The sequence below is a fragment of the Rhinopithecus roxellana genome, chromosome 5 (assembly GCF_007565055.1).
Source record: "Rhinopithecus roxellana isolate Shanxi Qingling chromosome 5, ASM756505v1, whole genome shotgun sequence".
Lineage (NCBI taxonomy): Eukaryota > Metazoa > Chordata > Mammalia > Primates > Cercopithecidae > Rhinopithecus > Rhinopithecus roxellana.
The window spans coordinates 83,617,541-83,635,715 of record NC_044553.1 but is presented as its reverse complement, the minus strand read 5'-3'; the positions used below and the strand labels follow the sequence as shown (position 1 = coordinate 83,635,715).

The 18,175-nt window shown below is 44.7% G+C and overlaps 1 protein-coding gene across 1 annotated transcript in view; it reads left to right on the top strand.

Annotated features, from left to right (window-relative positions):
* The window catches only part of EXD2 (exonuclease 3'-5' domain containing 2), a 50,994-nt gene extending 49,329 nt beyond the window's left edge, over nucleotides 1–1,665 (top strand). The window contains exon 9 of the mRNA XM_010359729.2: nucleotides 165–1,665. Coding sequence (XP_010358031.1) covers nucleotides 165–381 — 217 coding nt within the window. The 3' untranslated portion in view covers nucleotides 382–1,665. The remainder of the gene's footprint in view (nucleotides 1–164) is intronic.
* The last annotated feature ends 16,510 nt before the right edge of the window (nucleotides 1,666–18,175 follow it).

The following is an 18,175-nucleotide window of genomic DNA, read 5'->3' as shown; positions in this document are numbered from 1 at the left end:
TATAAAAAAGGGTAGAGATAAGAAAGAGGATGTTTGGAAAACACCAAAGTAACCCGTTAGGAGTCCTTCAACCTCCCCATTTATCCTTGGCCTGCAGCATTTGAAGCTGTGAGGCCATCCTGTGCTTGTTTCCCTCAGAACCTTTGTTTTTCGTGTCTTGGCAGAATCTCCAATGAAAACTATGTTCCTCATGGGCTGAAGGTGGTGCAGTGTCACAGCCAGGGTGGGCTGCGCTCCCTCATGCAGCTGGAGAGCCGCTGGCGTCAGCACTTCCTGGACTCCATGCAGCCCAAGCACCTGCCCCAGCAGTGGTCAGTGGACCACAACCATCAGAAGCTGCTCCGGAAATTCGGGGAAGATCTTCCCATCCAGCTGTCGTGATAGCTGCTTTCCTCCCGGTTAGGACAGGTGGAAAGCTGGAGCCAAGGTTGAAGAGTCACCTCTTCCCATTTTAATACATCATTAATTGTCAAAACCTGGGTGACACGAATCAGAATACTAACCTAGACTAATCCTAGGATGCTTCTGCTGGAGCAAAGATATTGTTTGAAGGAGAGTTTATGGTTTTGGATTTTAAGCGGGCAGGGTCTTTTATCCTCTCTTATTTTTGTGGACAAGAGAGGCCTTGGCCTTTATTTTTACTCTCCCTCTTCTGCTATCCCTGTGCAGAGGAAAAATGAAGAATTCTCCCAGAAGTGACTTGTCAAGACTTTCAAAAAATGTTTTTAATGCATTTCTTCCTTGTCTGGTGCCTCAGTTTATCTCTAACAGGGGCTGTCCAGTATATCAGTCCCGTTAAGAGGGAAGAAAAAGTTCTTCCAAAGGCTGGAGAAGTGAGCAAGGAGTCAAATTTATTTTCCCAGTTCAACGTCATCATTTCCCAGTTCAACGTCATCATTATCATTTATTTGGCTTCATGCTCTCCCATAACTCATGTAATTGAGATCCATCCCATCTGGGTCACTTCAGTCTACTTCACATACTTGAAAAGGCTTTCCTTTACACATTCAGGACCAAACAGCAAATTCCTGCCACATGCTTCCACCCTATCACTGGAAGAAATCCTTTTCTGGAAATGAGCCTTTGACCAGGGTGGGGCAGAAAGAACCACAAACTCCATCTCCTAATAGAACTTTGAAATTCACTCAGCTTTTCCTTTCATGCTGTTTGTTGCCTGCTTGTTGCACTTCTCCTGCCCCAGAACTGCAAGATTTTTAGCTTCACCACTTTCTGAGGGGAATGTTATCTTTTATCCAAATCAGTATCAGTTTCCCTATATTCTGGGCTTCATCGAATTTGCAAGACTGACCTCTTTTAAGCATTTAATTCACTCCCAGAGTCATCTGGTCAGGTTGCTATATGAGGACTTCTCTGTCTCTTCTGAAGCCTAGGACACCGAGGTTACTTAATACATTAGATGTTCAAAAGAGGAGTGTTGTTTCATCTTTCAAAATGTTAGGCCGTCACTTTGAGTATAAAATTAACTTATTAATGATTAGTATTTTTTCTAAAGTGTTAGGAAAACTTTCTTATTTTATAAGATCTTAACAAGCTTAGAAAAGAATTTTATGACCAGAATCCAACAAGAGCTCTATTTTGGAATTGTGCCCAAGTTGGTGATGTTTGCTCTAAAATTGATAAATAAAACTTCTTGTAAGCACAAGGCTCACTGGATGTGAATGTAAAACTTCACGACTTTATAAAACTGGTAAGTGTTCCTAGGGAAGGGGCTATTTATCCTACAGGTCCCTGCCTCCTGGCAGTGCCATGGTATGTGTGCATGGATATACCATACACAGTCACCATCGGCCATCAATAGCAGCCCACGAACCTACGTGTACATCCTGCATCTTGCTCCTCTGACCCTTCATTCCCGTTTGTCTTCAAGCAGGCATTTCTGGGATCTAAACTAGAAATCCTTGAAAACAAATAGTACCAGCCACTTTGAGGAATGTGCGTTCACTATAGTGGGTTATTATGGGGTCTCTGCCTCCTGGCTGTGTTATGCGGAGCCCAGGAGTGGAGCTGTGGAAATAGATGGGGAGAGGCTGGTACTTGGGTTGTGGTAATAGTCAGGCTTGCCACAAGAGGGCACTCAGAGATTTGTTTTTATATTCATTCTTGCAGAAAAAAGTGACTGGTTACTGAACGTAACTCATGACTTATGTTTCAAATTTTGCATACCTGATTTTAAGTCATTTTGATAGCTTTGCAAGAAAAGTTTTTCCTTTGAAACAAGGGAGTAGGGCGGTTTCATTTTCTTTCCTTCTAATCCTCGTGCTAAGAGGTGAGAAACACTTAAGGACATTTAAGGTGCTAAGGAATGGGTTTTCCCATGGAGCTTTCTGTAAGGCACAGTAAAATAGAGCCAGCAGCAAAGTAGAGGAAAAAGCCAGACTGCGTCACACAAGATTTCTCATCCTTTTCAGGAGGGAGTTACTGTGTAGATTTGAATCTTTTTTCTTTGAGTCTGCTTTGAACTTCAGCAGGCTTTTCCTAAGACTGACAGTTGTCATCGTAAATGAGAGATTTGAGGGTAGACTTATTTTATGGTAAATGTCTATTTTTCTGATATAAAAGTAACAATGCTCATTACAGAAGAGTCTAAACAAAGAATAAAAATTAGCCATCTTCTCTCCATCTAGAGCAGAGCTAAACTTTGCTGATATGTTTATGAATTTCCTTTCAGTATTAAAAAGTGCATATAAGGTGTATAATATTTAAACAAAATTGAAGGTCATACATATATACAGGTTGGTATCCTAATTTTAACCTCTCACTGATTAACATGGTATCACGAGTAACTTCCTATGTTTTTAAATCTTTGAAAATAGATTTCTAGTGGTTCTACCTTATCCATCCCCACACTGTTGAAAATTTTGGTTGTTTCAGATACTTTTATTATCAGTGATGATGTGATAAAGTTTCTTGTGTATATCTCTTTGGCTCTATCTTTGGTAATTTCTTAAAACTAGAGTCTTAGAATTGGATTGTGAAGAGGGGAACTTACATTGATTGCCAGGGTTGAGTACAAATTGACATCACCTTTTAGGAATGAAATGCTTCTCTTTGACCCTTTAGCTCCAGTGTCCCAGCGTAGTCACTGAGCTTCATATGAGTAGCAGTGAGAGGATGGTGTCACAGCAAGGGCCTCTCTGCATGCTCCCTGATCTTGTGTTTGCAGGTTCAGCATCTCTTCTTGAGTCCTTCCCGTCTTCCAACCTTATTGCCTCATTTCCCCCTTGTAGTCAATGTTTTTTGGAAACACTGTTTATATTTATTTTAAAATAAAAATGTAAAAAAGTAAAAAAATAAAATATTAAATTTTAAAATAAAGGCTATAGGCAGATGTTTTTTTCCTGCTACATAAACAACTAGTTTTTTATTTTTTTTACCACTTAAGAGCACAGCCATAAGTTACTTATTCTTATCCATGTCACGGATAGAGATCAGATGACAAAATGTGTTCTGTTGAAATAAAGCCACTTTAATCCTGGATTTTAGACTCTCAAGAATCCAGCAGGCAGAAAGAGGTTTTGTTCACCTTCCTATTCTGCCTGTTAGTTTGGGGCCCTAACATTTGACTGTGAGTTAAGTTCTTAGTTTATCCTGCCTCTCAATTTTTCATTCATTCATTTATCCTTTCTTCCTTTTTTCCCCTTCCTTATGTCTCAGCCTTATAAGAAGTATCATTTTTTTCTTTTAAAGGAGATGTTTTCTCAGTTTGCTAGTTTACTAATTATTATGTATTTTAAATGAATCTTTTTTCTGGTCTTTTATGTTTTCTATTATAAGATGGTCATTTTTCGAGCGTACCTAATCCCCTCAGGAGTACACTGAGAATCAGTTTTTGTCGGAAGAGATAAACTAAAAGGGCATAAGAATGATTCTTGTTTTGATTAACTGTTGATTGATCTGAATAACATAAAAATAATACATAATCTCCTCAATACTTTTTTTTTGACAGGGTCTCACTCCAGACTGGAGTGCAGTGGTGCAATTATGGCTCACTGCTGCTTCAACCTCCAGAGCTCAGGCAGTCCTCCCATCTCAGCTTCCCAAGTAGTTGGGACTACAGCCTGTGGCACCATGCCTGGCTAATTTTTTTTTTTTTTTTTTTTTTGTAGAGAGAGGGTCTTGCTTTGTTGCACAAGCTGGTCTCAAGCTCCTGGCCTCAAGCTGTCCTCTCACCTTAGCCTCCCAAAGTACTGGGATTACAGGTATGAGCCACTGTGCCCAGCCCCCAAATACTTTTGTTTCGGAATTCAGATATAATTTTCAGGCATTCACCAAGATGTCCCTTGTGCAGGAGCCCAGCAACTTCTGCCTGTCCCAGTCCTGGAGTAGTTTTGCATCAGGTGATGGAGCAGGGATGACGTGCAGCCACACAGCCCGTGTGTTCAAAAGTACCTATTCCACCAGCCTGCTAGAAGGTGTGTTAGTCACTCCCTTTGCTTGAGGAAGCAAGGCCTTGCCTAAATGCTAACATGTTATTTGGAAAGGTGGGAAGTACATTATATCATTGTTTTTTTTTTTTGTCTTAACCAGCTTTATCTGTGGCCAATTCTGGTTGGGGGGCCTTAGAAACTGGGTAACTGGACCAAATGGTTAATCATTTGAGAGAGAATCAAGAACTGCCTTTGCAGAGGAATAGAGTTGTCAAAGGACCGAGTTCATGCATCCTGGGTTGTACCCCCTTCTGATATGGTGCAGGCTGCCTCAGAGGTCATTTTGTGTTGTGACTGAATGGAGATAATGTCATACCCTCCAGACTGAACTCAAAGCATTTGCTTTTTGCTATTTGTTATTCTCAGATTTTTCTCTCTTGCTGGATGGGTAGCCTGTTGCCTTTCTCTCAGCATAAGCTTCAAAAGCTGCCGAATTTATAGGCAGCATTATTATAAGCATGATGTTTGGGTTCAGAATATTCCTGAGTTGAAATGGCTACTTAGAATCTACTGCTGCTGCTGCTGCTTTTTTTTTTTTTTTTTTTTTTTTGGAGATGGAATTTTGCTCCTGTCACCCAGGCTGGAGTGCAGGGGTACGATCTTGGCTCCCTGCAACCTCTGCCTCCTGGGTTCAAGTGATTCTCCTGCCTCAACCTCCCAAGTAGCTGGGATTACAGGCGTGTGCTACCACGCCCAGATAATTTTTGTATTTTTAGTAGAGATGGGGTTTCGCCATGTTGGTCAGGCTGGTCTTGAACTCCTGACCTTAGGTGATCCACCCGCCTCGGCCTCCCAAAGTGCTGGGATAACAGGTGTGAGCCATAGCGCCTGGCCCCTACTTCTGCTTCCTAAAGATCTCCCTTCTCAGGCTGCAGCATGCCAAGGTGGAGTTAAGATTCTGGCTACTCAGGCCACCAGGGTATCTATTAAGTCCTAGATAAGAAACAGAATTTTGAGCTTAGTAAGCTACAGGCGGCTGAAAAGGAATGAGATTGAAACATGGATAATTTTAAAGGAGGTACATTTATTTGTTTAGTGGGGATGGAGTGGGCTGGGAGCTTGTTCATGAACTGAACTTCAAATTTTGTTCTTTCCTGTACCTAGTTCTGTCATGTACTGGAGGGTCAGAGAAAAGTGTGCTGGTGACTGAGGTTCTGGTTCCAGCCACCAGCTGTGTGCCTTTGGACAGATCACTTTTCTGGGCTCCTTTCTGTATCTATAGAGGTTTGAATTAGATGTGCCGTAAGGGCCCTCCTAGCTGTAGCATTCTGTAATCCACCCCACTGTTTCCTTATGTGGCCCTTTCCCTTGAGTACTGTGTACTTTCTGCTTTGTTGCACACTCTCGTCCTACCCCCAGCACTGGGAATGGAGACTACATGGAAAGAAGGGTAATAAGGGAAGCAGGATGCCACACCATGGCCTCATTGGCTAGGGAGAAGCCTGCTCTCTCCATCTAGTGTCAGAATACCTGTCTCACCGGAGATGTGTGGCTCTAGGGAACTCACATTTCTCTATCGCCCAGTCAACTGAATAATCAGAAAGAGAGAAGGGAAATCTGTATGTTTAACCACATTGCCAGTGCTGTAGGATTTAATAGGAGATTAAGTGTAAAAGGGAAATGAGGCAAGTGTGGCAGGTGTTGTAGATGGGAGGATATTGAGTGGGGAAAGACTTTTTCTCATTTTAAGGGTAAATAAGATTATATATATGTATGTATACACACATATGTGTATACATACATATATATTACATGCATATATACACATACATACACATGTATATATACACACATATACATACATATATATTACATGCATATATACACATATACATACACATGTATATATACACACACACACATATATACACATTACATACATATATACACATATACACACTCCATTACATATATATACATAGGTACACACATATATGTATGTAATGGAGAATTGAATTGAGTACTTTAAAAAAAAAAACTTTAAACCAATAAGTAAAAACACTCTTTCTGTGTTTTGTGTGCGGTGTTGTGACAGCCCAAAAACATTGGAGGCATCCATAGTGTTAACATGTTCTTATCCATCCGTGAGTCCTAAGACATGAAGAACTCACAGGGAGACAGGAAAGCATCTCTGGATCCTGTCTTGTATAACCCTGACTTGCCTTGGACTTTGTCCTGCTTGCCTTTGCCTTTGCCTGGGCATCAGCTAGACAGACTTGTGCAAAATCTAAAGTTTGCATTTTATAAGCTGCTGAAGACATTTATCTCTATATATCCATCCCCTATGACCTGACAGAAAACAGAATTTCTAGTCCATCCTTGTGCTTAGTTTCAGTCCCAAAGTGGATTGGCTTTTCATTGTGTAACACAGATTTGTACCAAGTGTGTTCATCTTGGAGCTCTTTTCACAATAGTCACCTAGATCTAGACATGAGCCCCTGCTTTCTACCAAATTGGGGTCCTTTTGTTGTTTGTTTCAGAAAAAGTAGGCAGCTAGCCAAACAGGAAGCTCAACTACATTTCTCTGCCCTCTCCTCGATGGACCCTAACTTTATCTAAAATTCTGAAATTTCTCCTTATATCCCATGGAATCAACTAAAGCCCTGTTGGCTGGCTTCATTTCTTTTTAATCAAGATATGTATGTTTGGCCCTGGAGGTTTGGTAAGCCTGAGCTGTTGCACATATGGCTCCCTCTGAGTTCTTGGACACAATGAGCAGGACAAAAGTTGGCTACGAAAAGGAACATAAGATGACTTAGGTTAGTTTTTCTTTTTTCAATGTTGTACAAGTGCAGAGCACTTGGCTGCCATCCCCCTCTCAGACCATCAGCAGAGCTTGACCTTGGCCAAGATTTTGCCTCATCCTCTCGGCATTTCAGCAAAGAGTTGCATTTCAGTCATGGAATGCTTAACCAAAAGCACATGCTGTAGTGGTGGTTTCCAAAGAGTAAGTTTTTGCAAAAAGTCCACATAATGTTTCCTCATAACAGCAGCTTTCTCTGAACCACCAACCCAACAAACCTCTTAAGTGGTGAGTTTTTGGCTTATTTGTCCACAAGGACTGGGATTTTTTTTTTTTTTTTTAGCAATATTTTATTAAAGTGCAGTATAAGTAACATATGATAAAGTGCACAACTCTGAAGAACACAACTCAATGAATTTTGACAATGCATATATCCGTATAACCACCAGGGGCTGGTGGTGGTAATATTATGTGAAACACCTATTCTAATGATGTACATTTTGGGATTGGAAGGTTGTGCATTCATCTAGCTGAGAAAATTACTATGAAACAGTAAATCCAGATCAAAATGTGATGAAGAGCCACCTGCCACAGAGAAAGTATTAATGGAATATAAGGCTAGGGTATAGGAGAAGTGGCCCAGGAAAGCCATCCATTCAAATTTTGTTTCCTTCCTACTTGAGAGGGTTGGGGATGAGAGGTCCGCCCTTCCCTGGCTCATAAGCCCATGAGTTGTGTAAAACACTGTTCAATAAGGAAGAATATAAGTGCTCTTTTTTTTTTTTTTTTTTTTTTTTTTTTTCTTTTTTGAGACGGAGTCTTGCTCTGTCGCCCAGGCTGGAGTGCAGTGGCCTGATCTCAGCTCACTGCAAGCTCCGCCTCCCAGGTTCACGCCATTCTCCTGCCTCAGCCTCCCGAGTAGCTGGGACTACAGGCGCCTGCCACCTCGCCCGGCTAATTTTTTGTATTTTTTAGTAGAGACGGGGTTTCACCATGTTAGCCAGGATGGTCTCGATCTCCTGACCTCGTGATCCTGCCCGTCTCGGCCTCCCAAAGTGCTGGGATTACAGGCTTGAGCCACCGAGCCCGGCCCTATAAGTGCTCTTATATATTGAGTCTAGGCAGTTTTCACTTTTGTCACATCTAGTGGATTTGGTTATTGCAAAGCTTCATGTTTGATTTTAAGACGTTGATTTTTTTAAATAGGTAAAACATACACATAGTATGAAATTTTAAAAAACATATAATGAAAGGAAAATCACTCCAGTGTTTCTGCCCTCCTTGAAAGCAACCAGTGTTACTATTAATTTGTATCCTTCAGAGAGATTGTATGTGTGTGCGGTTTCGTTTTGTGTTTTAATTCCCAGGTTTCTTATTTGGTCGCGAACGAATAATATTCTCCACCCCTTTGTTTCCTACTTTAGACTCTAGGGCAGTTATGCAGAAACGTTTTGGATACTGCAGCCTCAATAGGACTAATTCTTTTTGTTCTGTACCATGAAGTTCATCCTCTGTATCTGTCAGCTGGTTCAAAAGTCCATGTTTCTCACAGGATTGGCCATGGGTTAAGAATCATTGAAGCTGTGTCTATTGGGCTCTCTCTCTCTCTATATATATATATTTGAAATTTTCCATTAAAAATGTTTTTTTTTTAAACTCAGTCTTCTGTTTGTTTTAAAATAATGCTTAGTTGCAACCTAGAAGCAAACTATAGATTAATCTCTAGACAGAACCCCCTGCCCCACCATCCAAGTCAGACATTCAGAGTTCCCAGTTTGCAAATGTGACCTAGGATGGTTATTCACCTTCACAAGCCATCCTTCTGTTTAAACATAGGATTGACTCCGAATTTAGTTTGAAAAGCCAGCTTCTCTGGCAGGTAAAATTTGATTTATACACTAATTCTTTCAAGAATATGAATCTCATGCAGAAGAGGGCTTATATTCTGCCTTCTTGAACAGGTTTTACACAACTCATGGGCTTATGAGCCAGGGAAGGGCGGACCTCTCATCCCCAACCCTCTCAAGTAGGAAGGAAACAAAATTTGCATAGATGGCTTTCCTGGGCCACTTCTCCTAGACCCTAGCCTTATATTTCATTAATACTTTCTCTGTGGCAGGTGGATAAGGAGTCGGATCTTCTCCAAATTAGAACTTCCCGAAGATACACAGTTCAGAGAAAGGAGCGAGGCTCTTGGTGTTTTCCAATTCAAGTCCCGTATAGTTTCCCTAGGGCCATTTTACCCTTGGTGCCCTTTCATGCTCGCTCCTTGGTCTTGCTATAGTCTTAACACCCAAGGCCTCTCAGTCATCATTAAGAATATTCCCACTGGTCAGGGAGTGCCCTTTGAGTGTGCCCTTAAGAGCAGCTATCAGATTTGAGCAGTATGTGCTTTCTGACAAGTTTGAAGACAGGATGAAGGAAGTCATTGAGTCTTTCCCAGTGGAAATGGATACCACAAGCTGCCTTTGGGACTGTGTTCAATATGCGAGAAGTTTAGTGGCCTGGCAGCTTGGGTAGGGTTGGGGATGTAAGTGTGGGTCATTTAGGATGGGGCAGGGATCTTCATGGTCTCAGCCATGTCATCCATTCAGGGTCCTGATGCTGGAATCCTTCCCTCAGCCTTTGGCTCCAGCCTTTTCTGGGCAGGAAAATGGAACGAGGCAAAATGCCTGGTGTGTTTTAAATAGATTCTGCTTGTGGCAGCCAATAAATCCAACAGCTTGGAAGGTGAGTGACCCTTCCCGAGACTTACATTGTGCCATTTCTCTTGCCCCTAGCCCCCGGAATACTGACCACCCTGGCCCCTCCTGCTGTCCTCCCCTCCGACCTAAACTCCAGTGATGTTAGCCATCCTCCTGCTGCTCCCTAGATGGACTCTCTTCAGGCTTTTCTGGTTTTAGTATTTATTACACTTTCCACTTGGCTTTTTCTGTGCGCAAAGCTGATTTTCCTCGTGCTATTTGTTCACTCCACCCAGTGCACATCCCCATCTGCTGCTGCTTGTCTGACTCTCATGGCTTCTCGATTATCTTCTTGCCTCCACCTTCCCGTGGCCTGCTAGGGGACAGCCCAGCCCCATCTGGGCCTGTGTGCAGTTGGACAGGCAGGAGAGTCTGCTCATTGCAGTGACAAACATTGGGACCTGCAATGTGAGGTCAGCAATCAGTGCTAAAGTACAGCCAGGACACCCCACATTGAACATAGGCAGCACGTAAAGCCGTTTTCAGAAGAGTGTCTTTTAGCAGAGAGAGTTAGGACCTCCGAGGACCAATGTGGCCTCTTCCCACCCTATCACGGAGACCACTTACAAGACCTAAGCATCGTGATCTCTGGATTCCCAGTAAGGGGTCGTACAAAGGAAGGACATGAATATTTTTTACTTACTAAGGGGAGATTGGCTGTGTTGATTCCAGAAAGAGGTAGGGTGTGGGGAAAGTGAATGGAGGGTAGAGGCTCCTACCTTGAACAATCTCGGTTGTGGGGAAAGCGAGAGCTCCAGACTGGGAAGCAGACCTCAGTGATGACGGCTATTTCTTGGCAGTGTGGCAGTGCCATAAGTTGGCCAAACAGGTAATGGGGGAATCAGAAATCCGAGGAGGGGCATAGGGAAGTAGGACACACAAGTGATGGGCCAGCACCCATTCAAGGTTAGAATCAGAAAAGGAAAGTCAGTTGGAGGCTGGATGTCATGAGGGAAAGCTGATGAGGAGCTGGCACTGGGGAGATCAGGGCAGTGGGACGCTGCCAGAGACCCTGCAGCCCAGCTCTGCCACATGGAGGCAAGCAGTTTGGGGATGAGGCCAGGAGCAAAGGGATCTGTGAGGACCCTGTCTCCTACTCATCTCTCACCCTTTTATCCTTTTTTATGAGCCTGTCCTCATGTTATATTAGTAGTAAAAAACAAACAAAGGCAGTCTGCCTTTGAAAGGGGATGGCACAGCCTGGAGAATTTAAGGCTGGATGTATTTCCCCCTTTGCTGAATTCTTAGACCTCTTTGCCCATCTGGTGCTGGAGCTATGGGGCCGGCCCCTTACTGGAGCACTCTGAATGGAGTCCCTACACAGCTTGACAGCTCAGATAAGTGCTGGTGGCAGGGGTAGCCAGCAGCGGGTGTGCACCCGCAGAACCCCTCCAGGCCCATGGGGCAGCCAGGGAGGCAAGGCTGTTGGCCAGCCTGGCTAGAGGGGGGTGTTTGCCTTAGGGAGGGCCTGGTCTGAAGGCAGCCTCCAGTGTGTGAGTCCAGCTCAGTCACTGGGCTCCTCTTCCCCTAGGCACTGAGCTGCAGAGAGACATGTGGTAGAAGAAAGAGGATAGAAAACTTTTTTCTTGCTGGAAAAAAATTTTAGGTAAAGAGGTAAAAAAATTGAAAAGGTACAAAAAGGTATACAATGAAGGTCTCTCTCCTACTCCTGTTCCCCTCAAATTCCCCTCCTCAGAGGCATCCCCAGATGTACCAATTTCTTGTACATTCTTCCAATTTCTCCTTTTTTAGTCTGCTGTAATCCAGAAGTTTCCAGATTCTTGATCAAATGGACTATTTTAAGTTGTTGGGATGTGTGTGTGTGTGTGTGTGTGTGAGATGTAGAGGGGGGAATCAAATGATAATAAAGAAAATTGTATCCTAGTTGATTGCCCATTATTCTTGCTGAGGCAGGGGATGGTTTAAAACATTAAAACAATTAATAGAATTCTAAAATGCTAGCACTTGAAAGGACCTTCCAAGTACCTCTCCTCTCCTCTCCCCTCCCCTCCCCTGCCTTCCCCTCCCCTCCCCTGCTTTCCCCTCCCCTCCCCTGCCTTCCCCTCCCTTCCCCTTCCCTTTCCTCCCCTCCCCTCCCCTCCTCTCCTCTCCTCTCTTCTTCTGTTTTTTTTTTGTTGTTGTTTTTTTTTTTTTTTTTTTTTTTTTTCCCCAAAGCCCTCCCTATAAACATGAGGAAGAGGCCCAGATAAGTGACTTTTTCAGGGTCACCATGCTAGCTGACAGCACATCAGCCACTAAAGTGGACATTAAAGCAATGTTCCTGGGATTGGTATATATTTTCAAGCTCTCAGCAAGGCTGAAGATATTCATCGATATATTCTGAAGTATAATTTCTAAAACCCAGGTTTCCCAACTCCCAGTTGTCCCAGTTGCCCAAGAAAATACTGAGTGCTCCATCTTTAGGTAGTGGTCTTTGTAAAGATAAGTGATTCAGAGGTGGAAGGAAAGACAAATGATCAGACATGGATTTAGAAATTTCCTCTGGTGGACACAAATAGGAGGAAAGAAATTAGTAATTCCAGGAAAAGCCCAAAGTCAAATTCCAATTGAAAACAGAGCATGCGCACACATGCACCCACCCACCCACCCATACACGAGTACTGGCAGAAGACAGAAGATGACTGCCGGCAAAGTCTATTGTCTGTCTATCCTGCTGGGCTCCAGGCTGAGATTCAGGGTCCAGGCAGAGGCTGTGAGAGGCAGCATAGCGCCATCCTTCTGCCAAAAAACCTGCAGCCCTCTGGCTTACTGTCACTGGGCAGGTATTTTCTTGTTGGGCGAAAGGGAGAAATGTCAACTTAGACTAGACAACTAAGAAGACAAGCTGTGCGTGGGGAGGATGTGCCTGGCCATGCCACCATGGAGCTCTGCCACCACTGGCTCCATGAGCACTGACAGACAGCCCCAGCTGTTTCCTACCACCTACCAGGAGGAAACGCCATAAGATTTACATGCTGATAAAATGGCAGGATGATATTTTAAAATCCTCCCTGTTTTGGCATCAGCTCCAGACACTGTGAGCAATTTCAGTGTCCAAGCCAGACTGATGGGCCTTTTGATGGCTTCAGAGGGTGGCTTCAGTGAGAAGGGGACATGTAGGACTGTAAACATTGGCTGTAAAAGCCTTCAATTGCTTTGAAATGGTAAATTTCCAGGCAATGTGGATCTGATGTTATATGCCTCCTGCATTAACAGCTTTTTCTTCCCGTTCAATTATTTTGACGGGTAAGGGAGTAGAAATTACACTTCAAAATATATCGATGGATATTTTCAGCCTTGCTGAGAGCTTCAAAATATGTACCAATCCCGGGAACATTGCTTTAATTTCTACTTCCCAGTTTCACAAGGAAAATGGAGATATCAATTATAAGCACCATTAGACTGAGGGAAATGCAGGACCAGGACTATGGATCTCTCTTCAAATTCTCTTTGGTCTTGTCACCTGACCTTTTTGATATTGAGCCAAATTTTATTCAAACCCTAGGTCAAGGGGTCCATCCTGATATGTACCAGATGAGATTCCCGATAAAGCAATGAGTATTCCTAAGAGCCTGGGTCCAGGGACTTGAATTAAGGCATCTGACAGGCAGAAACAAAATGCCAGTTTTCTGTCTCTCCATCTTCACACGAGGCATCCAGAAGCCCTCATCTCTGACAACATGGCCTTTCTGCCATGCCTAGGTGCTGGGTACATAAGCAGCCACCCAGCAACATATTCACCCCAGTTGTGTTTCTGGCTTTCTCATCTCTACCTGACTGGCGCCATCCACTCTCCCTGAGCTCCAGATCTGGATTTATAGATGCCTTCCTGGACCGACCACAGAGAACTCAAGTTCACTGAACACACCTCCCCAATTGGCTCCTCATCCTATATTCCCCATTGCAGTTAATGGTTACATTACACCAAAGCACTAGTCTCCTAAGCAAGAAACTTACATGCTATTTTCAAATCCTTTCTCTCAATCCACCTCCAACTGACCACCAAATCTTACCCTCTTTCTCTTCTGCTTCAATGTTACTGCTCTAATCTGTGCTTCTGTGGAGCTCTATTATATCATCTTGTGATATTTTTTTTTCTTCTGAGGCAGGGTCTTGCTCTGTCACCCAGGCTGGAGTGCAGTGGCATGATCATAGCTCACAACAACCTCAAACTCCTAGGCTCAAGCTATCCTCCCCACTAACCCTCGTGAATAGCTAAGACTACAGGCATGCACCACCATGCCCAGATAATTTTTAAATTTTTAGTGGAGATGAGGGTTCACTATGTCACCCAGGCTGGTCTCAAACTCCTGGTCTCAAGCAGTCCTCCTGCCTTGGCCTCCCAAAGTGCTGGGATTACAGGCACGAGCCACCACACCCGGACTCATCTTGTGATTATCTGTATTTATTTCTCCATTGTCAATTACTAGACTCTTCAGAGGCTACAACCAGATTCTATTAATTTTTGTATTCCCAGTACCTAGAATTGCCTGGCATGGTAGGTGTTCAAGAAGGAAAGGAAAGGAAGGGAGTGAAAATTCCACACCAATGGGCAATCAGGCACTGGCTTTACAGTCTGAGTGGGCTATCTGGCATTTTCATGGGACAGAATGGGGAGTAGCAGCAGCTGCCACCCTCAATATTCATTCATTCATTTACTCTGCCTAGATATTTAGTGAGTGCTGCCAAGATGCCCAACACTGTGCTAGAAACTCATGATACATAAAAGGAGGCTGCCAGGCTCTGCTCAGAGGAGCTCCCATTGAAGGGAGAGACAGGCATGTGGTAGGCACTAACCTGGCCTCTTGGGTCATGTAGTCTGATCTGAGGACCTTGGCCACTCAGCTCTGCAGAGGCTACGGAGAAGGGGAAGGGGCTCAGGAGAAGGTAGTGGAGACGGGAAGGTCAGAGAGGCCTTGGAAAGGGCTCTGCCTCTGGGATCAGTTCTGCTGAGGAGTGGTTTTATTTATGTATTTCTCCTTTGTACAAATTCCTTGCTTGTTGATGAAAATCATTTGACACATTTCTAATTAGCCTGCAGCCTCTGCAATGCTATTATTCTCAAATGCAACACCTGGGTTATTTCATGATCCCTAGTAACATTTATGGTTCTTGCAGTTGTCCACCAGAATTGGGGTCATTCCTTCTGCTACTTCTGATGGGACCACAAAGGACTTTCTCTCCCCACTCATCCTGGGGCAGGAGGGTTTGGCCCTGGCTCCATGACTTGGGGAGGAAGCACTGGCAGGGGACTCACTACACTGGTCCGTCCTGATCCTAGACGAGTCACCCGCTTTGTCTGTGCTCTAGTCCCGTACTCATTTCTCAAGTGCTTGGCTTAAGAGAGAAGTGCATTTTTCATAAAGCTACCCTGCCTTTTTCCTCCCTCCCTCTTCCTCTCCCTTCCTTCCATCAGCAAATACCTATGAGATCGCATTCCAAGGGCTTTAGACAAACAAAAAACCAAATACTGCACATTAACAAGTATGTACTATTTGCCACTACTAGAAGCACTGGGGAAACAGTGGTAAACAAAATATACAAGAACCCCAGTCCTCTTGGAACATATACTCCAGTGGCAGAAACTAATAAGTAATAAACCAGGGTTATCAGACAAATAGGAGGAGGAAGATTGACAATAAGAAAGCTGCCAAGTTCCTTTCAAAGAGCTCAGTCCTTTCCTCCATATATAATGGTTTGTAGAAACTCACCTTATAAATATCTTTTCCTTAGAGACGATTGGTGCATTTAGTGCGCTCAGCTGGCAGTGGGCAGCACATGCTCCACTTTATGCTGGCACCTCCGTGGGCATCAGTATCCTCCCCTGTGGAAAGGGGATGATTGCGCCTTCTTCACAGGGTCGTTGTGAGTATTCTGAGATCCTGTATCAGCACATTGCCTGTTGCATGGTAATATACATTCTGTCCACCATCCCTGCCTTCTTTCCTGCTTAGAGCAGATATGGGCCCATGAGGGTATCCAGTCAGGTCCCTTCCCTACCTTCTGGGCCCTACTGCTGCAGACAGAGCAAGAGCTTCTGAGCTGGCCCAGCATCTCAAAGGTAATGAATGGGAGGCTGGGGCCCTGCTCTGTGCCTCTCCCCTGCCTTGCCTCCAGCCTGCTCAGCAGAGGCTCTGGAAGAGGCAGCCACCCACCCACGGGCAGGACAGTCTATGAATGCTGGACATTAGCCATGGCCAAAGAGGCTCACGTCAGATCTGTTCTTGGCAGCAATAGTGAGCAATCCCTTTCAGGAGGCCCCTTTCACCTCCAGCAGCCAGCAACAGCCTGCGGGAAAGAGCCCCAGGGGACTGGGGTGCTTACTAGGCACTGGATTTTATATGACTTTATTTCATCCTATCTTTCCCAACAAAGTTGTGAGGTAAGAGCTGTCAGTGCCCCATTTTGAAGTTGAGGAAACTGAGGTTAAGAATTTGCCTAAGCCACTCTCTTAATTTGTGACAGGATCAGCATTCAAGTTCAGGTTGTCCAGCTCCAGAGCCAGGGCCTTACACTGAGCTGTACCCTTTGCCCTCGGTTATCCACTCCTCTACAACCCCCACACCAAAGGCACGGAGGCGGAGAGCTCCTTGGGGCATCTGGGAGCCCCAGGGGCTTGTGGAACTTTGCCCAGCTTACCCTGAGTGCTGGCTTTGACAGCTTTAAAACAATGCACCTAAGAGAAATCCTGTGCCTAAGAGAAATCCTGAAAGGGAGGAAATGCAAGTTCTAAGTGGCACAGTTGGTGGGAGCCCCGCTCCTCACAGGACATCTCGTATCCCTCCTTTTATGGATGAGAAAACGGTGAACTGTGGGCAGGGGAAGTGAGGCTCCTGCATACAGAAATTCAGACCATACTGCAGATTTCCCAGTGGCGTCAGAAGCCCTGCACTCGTACCCAGACACAAGCGTTGAAAATGGCACGGGACTTAAACTGAGCTTCACTACTTATTTGCTGTAGAATTCCAGGCAAGTTGAGTAGCCTTTGGGCTTCAGTGTCATCGTCTGCAGTTGGGGATATGATCATCCTTAGCTCAGGGTTGTATGGGCGTTAGAGACAGTATAGGTGAAGTGGTGGCACAGTGACTGGCATCTGGTAGGTACTGAGTAAACTGTAGCTATTATGATGACTCTTGTTTTCAAAGTTCAAAGTCTGTGAAGAAACAGTGAATTCCTTAGCTGTTGCTTTGATTCTATGATGCTGCTGGAATCCATTCCTAGTACCAGAAAGGAAACAACACTTATGGTCATTTCTGAGCATTGAAACCTATCCCAGGGAGGGCCAGTTCTGCACCCCCTTGGGATTAGAATCTGAAACAAAGACCACAGACTGTAGCCAAGGTGGCAATTCCTGGTCTCTAGCTCTGCCAGAGTGCCTATGGCTTCAGGCACATTACTCCACCTCTGTCTATGTGGAATTCCTGTAAGTCAAATGAGCACGGTAATTACTTGCTGTCTTACCCCCACCCCACCCCTGTCATCCCCCAGGGAAGTGCCCAACTAAGGAAGAGCTGTGGTAAAGTCATCTAGAGAGGCTACACTTCACTTCTGTGCAGTCTTTCTGGTGGTGGGGGCCAAGGAAACCTTCTGTCAGGGACAGAACTACCAGGAGTGACCATTTGGGGCAGAAATATAGCATCCTCACCACTGAGCCCTGGGCAGTAAGTGGTGAGATGTGAGAAACCCTGCCACATTCTAGCCCATCCTTCCCCTCCCTCCTTCTCCCCATGGAGCCTTCCTTTTGGAGTCACTAGAAGCCCCATCCGCCTGGTTTCAGTCAGCATGGTCCAGCTTCATCCCCATGCCGAGGGGTGAGTTTGGAGTCTTTCACCAGGAGGTGATAGGTGATATGATGTCTTCAGATCCCACATCCAAAGGCAACTAGATATGCACACAGCAGGCTGGGATGAGGGGAGCAGCCTATGACAACAGGGCTACTCCCCAAGTCTTTTACCTGGCTCACCTGAGAGCTGTGTGAAAATGGGGGCACCAGGAGAGTAGGCAGTTCCCTTACATTTTCTTAGTTGATCTGAGAGGCCTGTGGAGCCTAATTACCAAGGAGCAAGGTCTTTCCTGGCCTCCCACAGATGGCATGACCACTGGATCTGCCCCATGATTCCTGCAGAAACCAGGTAGTGGTTTGGCAGTGGTTTTCTCCATCTATGCAAACGAGCCCTGGCCTCTGGCGCAGTCTTATTAAACTCCCCAGGGGAGAGACACCACCTGGGAGAGCATCTGGT